This window comes from Lithobates pipiens, unplaced genomic scaffold, assembly GCF_037356315.1.
Source record: "Lithobates pipiens isolate NorthernLeopardFrog02 unplaced genomic scaffold, aLitPip1_a1.2 Scaffold_18, whole genome shotgun sequence".
In the NCBI taxonomy this organism is placed as follows: domain Eukaryota; kingdom Metazoa; phylum Chordata; class Amphibia; order Anura; family Ranidae; genus Lithobates; species Lithobates pipiens.
In genome coordinates, this window is record NW_027507758.1 from 464,687,574 (window position 1) to 464,691,898 (window position 4,325).

The following is a 4,325-nucleotide window of genomic DNA, read 5'->3' on the forward strand; positions in this document are numbered from 1 at the left end:
CGAACACCAGCAGCTACAAAGTTGTAATGGTGCCCAATGAAACTTGTGACTTTGTGTAAATGGCAGAGTTGATGCACTTGCTGGCTTGTATGCAGTTTTTGGGCATTTTGCCAAGGCAGTCCTAAAGGCACCCCAGGTTCCCTGGTCACCCTGTTTGAAAAAGGCTGCTGTACTCCAATGTTTAAATGTCAATAAGATTATATATTTTTTTTTCTTTTATCCTAACGTCTATATATTTTGTTACTGATTTTTTATTTTTTTTTGTTTCCAGAGGTTGTACGGACAAGGCTACGTGAGGAGGGCACAAAATACAGGTCCTTCTTCCAGACGCTGTCTCTGTTGGTGAGAGAAGAAGGCTATGGTTCCATGTATCGTGGCCTCACAACGCACCTGGTTAGACAAATCCCTAACACGGCTATAATGATGTCAACCTACGAAGTGGTTGTCTATTTGCTAAATGGATAATAGCCCGGCGTGCATTCTTGTTTGTAAAGAAGATGGGTGACCAAAGAATTGAAAGTGGACCAGGGAGCACCTAGAGAAAAATAGTGATGGTGACAACCAGAAAGGCTCAGTGTAATGATCATAGAATGTATGGATAGCTGCTGAATGTGCTCCTGCCACCTTCATTGCATGTGGTCTTTGGCCACTCATGAGATGGAATTGAGAGGGTGTCAGAATGGCCATCATGCATTTCACAGCTGTCATTTTCCTTCCTGGTCCATTAGGCTGTGAAAAGCTTGACACTAATGGGATGACAAACACAAAGCTGTGCTATTCTGTTTTGCAGTGTACAGATGGTGTAAGCCATCCTGTGTTTCCTCTGTATACTGTAAAACACACAGTACACCCAACACATCCTATTCCCTACACATCTTTCTGCTGTGTCTCTGGCTGAACTTGAAGTTAATGTAGAAGGATCCCATTATTTGATGTGTGTTATATTAACAATACCTGAATGATGTACAGTTTTTCTTGTTTTTATTTGTTTTGTTTTGTTTTAAACAAGCTGCTGTTTTATTCATCAGCTTTTCATGAGCACTTGTTTCCCATGACCAAAGTAAGGCCATCTTGGTTTTCAGGTTATGTATTACATCAGAATCTGCCACACCAAATACTTGATTCCAGTCTAGAGTTATACCTATGTACTGAAAGTCATGCTATGCTTCCTGTTTATTGAAGAGTATTTATATACTGTGAAATTTTGCAAAAGGACCGTTGACCAGACATAGCCTTCTGGTATGGGGTTGCACAAGCATTTTCTTGCACCTACCATTATATTGTAGCGCACAAATACCATTCGATTTTTTAACTGTCATATAAGCTTCTTGGTGCTCAAGATATCATGATGCTTTCTAACACATTGACTTGCGCCCTTTGCATTAATGAGGGCTTAAGTTATTTGCTTCCTTTTTCAAATTTGTACAGTTCAATTCAAGCTATTTAGCCTATATAGCCACTCCATTAAAGTTGTTAAAAAAAGAAATAAAAAAAACGTAATTATACCTAAAATGCAAAGTATCCCAAAACTGAATAGCCATCTGTTTTGTGATTGAGTTGAGTTAAAATGTATGTGTAAAATGTGCTTTCCTATGAAAAAGGAAGAAAAAAAACACAAAAAAAGAAATATTTTATATAGTGTGTGAGTGGTGTTTTTTTTTGTTGTTGTTTTTTTTTTTTTTGGGGGAGGGGGGGGGGGGGTCGGGGGAAGCAATAGTCCATCTCACTTCTATAGTTCAGCCAACTGTCCATTGGCACAAGTCTCTCCTACGGGAGATGGAAAGGTCCACATGCAGTGTTAAAGCAGGGTTGGTGTTTTTTCATGCTGTTGTGGTACATGTCATTGGCTTGCAGGACTTGCTGAGACTTTCAGTTCAGCAGCTGGAAAGGAATGTACTTTGAAGTGTAATAATATACTCATACAGCACTGTTTTCCGCTAAGATTTGGCCAGCAGTAAACGTATGCCTTACTGGGCATCCAGCATATTGTATTATCCATATTGTATATGTGGGCTCTTTCATCTGAGAAGGTTGATGTAGCAACAATCTGATGGTCATCCAATGCAAGACTGAGGGCAGCCCCATCTTTTTATGGATGAAAAAAAAAAAAAACCTTTTTGAAGTGAAACAAAGTTTCTAATCAAGGTTGACTGCGGGTAGTCCTCACTTTCAAGAGTATCCAGATCTGCACAATAGTTAACATGAATCCCAAAGTGCTTGAGTGTCCCCAGATCAATCCAGATTTCTCTATTGAGAGCACGGTTCAGTCACCTCCCACCTACTAAGCCTTATTGGCCTATCTCAGTAAGGGGTTGTCTTATTGGTCAATAGTGAAGTTTTAAAAAGGTTCATCTCTCAACATAGGAAGTTGGGTTGATATGCAAATACTGGTACAGCTGTGTGCTGCCTGGGGACTTTTTTTTTTTTTTCTCCCTTTTGCACTACACTTTCAATTTTCAAAACCTTACCCATATAGAAGGGGGGGGGGGGGGGGTGTTAACTACATCTTTACATTGGTTTAAATAGGCAAAGCAGTTGTGTAAAAAGCGCCACAAGCAACCTTTGCCTAAAAAAAAAAAAAAAAAAACAACAAAAAAAAACATTATTCTGTTTTCTTTAGTTTTACTCATAAGCCTGTATTGCATCTGTATGGAGTAGAATCTTGAGTGCCAGCATGTGACACTAGGCAAATATGCCAGTTATTTAAAGAAAACCCAACACCCAAATTAAGTAATATTTTTTCTCTTTTGATAACAGGCACTTAACAATGTCTGCAAATTTTTCGAAAAGTGCCTTGAACACCCTTAAACCAGGAGTACATGCTGCTATGCATATCGTCTGGCACTGGGGTGGAATGGTCTCACTTCCCATTATAGATTATACTGTTTTATGTTAAAGCGGAATCTGTCAAGTAATTGCGCTACATTAGTACATTTAGCCTTTCTATTGCCCATGGCAGTTCCATGTGATCGGATTGTAATAATGGGATGCTTTAGGAGAGGGAGAGGGTTGTCAACATCATTTCACTGAGAACCTGAATATAAATGAAATCATGTGGTTTCTAGGCCTTTCTGGTTAAATGTATGTGCAAGAATCTTTTAGAGCTTTTACCATCCAATAATCACATATTTTTACTGGTGACAGGTTTTCTTCCTCCCAGTCTAATGTGGAAAGGTGTAGCCCAAGCCTGGTACTGGTGAAATTGGCAATCCAGTTACTTAAACCTTGCACTGTGTAAATAAATTATACATATTCCCCCCCCCCCCCCCCCCCCTTATATGTTCAGTTTAAGGAATTCACAAAATTAGATTATCATTACTTGCAACAAATGGATCAATCTCTCTCCATTTCACTATGGCTCAGGCTGAGATTAACATTTTGTTCTACTTCCCCAGAATGTGGTTGCAGATGCTTTACATCGGGATTTCAAACTGGTGGCCCTCCAGCTGTTAACTTATTGCCATGAGGCATTGCAAGGCTGACCTTTACAAGCATGACTCCCTCATCCAGAGGCATGATGGGACTTGTAGAGTAGCAACAGCTGGAGGGCCACCAGTTTGAGACCCTGCGTTACATCCTTTGGCCATGTTTAAATAAGGTGCTGCATGGTGGTTTACATCTGTAATATATTGTCAATAGATACATGCACTGCTTGCGTGATGAACATTTTCTTCCATTTCCATAGCTTTTATTCCAATGGATTGCAAATTGCCTGTATCTTTTCATACTGTAATAACGTAAAACTTTGATTAATAAAGAAACATTGTGTTGTATATAGTGTGGTATATGTAAATTATTGTACAGTAGCATAATATATTCGTGGATTTTCCTCACTATACAAAAGTATACAATGCTATAAAATTCAGAAGTTCATAACCTAGCAGTTTTATATCATCACTGATCAAAAATGTGTTCAAAATCTGCGTCATCTGGTCCCCCTAATGAAGAGTGGAAGGAATGGGGCAAATATGGAAAGGCCTGGGTGTAGCTGTACAATCCTTCTTCTTTTTTTTTCTTCTCTCCTTTTTTGGTTACAAAAAAAAAATTGTGATCCAAAAATACCCGCAATTTGTTTCATTTCTTTAGCTGCAAAATGGTCCGGGGCTTAAGTGGTTAAAGGACCAGGCCCCTTTTTGCGATTCGTAACCCGTGCCAGTGATTGTGCCAAAAAACAAATAGAATTAAAAAATTTAAAGAAACAAGTGAATTGTGATGTGAAAAAAAGTTGAAATCTTCCAATTTCCTTTCCTATAAGTGTGGAAATATAGACAGATGCTTTATATTATGCAAAACAATTCACGGCCAATGTTTTATTTCCAAGTGGG

The 4,325-nt window shown here is 38.8% G+C and overlaps 1 protein-coding gene across 3 annotated transcripts in view; it reads left to right on the forward strand.

Moving 5' to 3' along the window:
* SLC25A36 (solute carrier family 25 member 36) overlaps nt 1-3,773 on the forward strand; it is a 92,986-nt gene extending 89,213 nt beyond the window's left edge. For all 3 annotated transcript variants that reach the window (XM_077488278.1, XM_077488277.1, XM_077488279.1), the window contains exon 7: nt 272-3,773. In XM_077488278.1, coding sequence (XP_077344404.1) covers nt 272-465 — 194 coding nt within the window. In that variant the 3' untranslated portion in view covers nt 466-3,773. The remainder of the gene's footprint in view (nt 1-271) is intronic.
* The last annotated feature ends 552 nt before the right edge of the window (nt 3,774-4,325 follow it).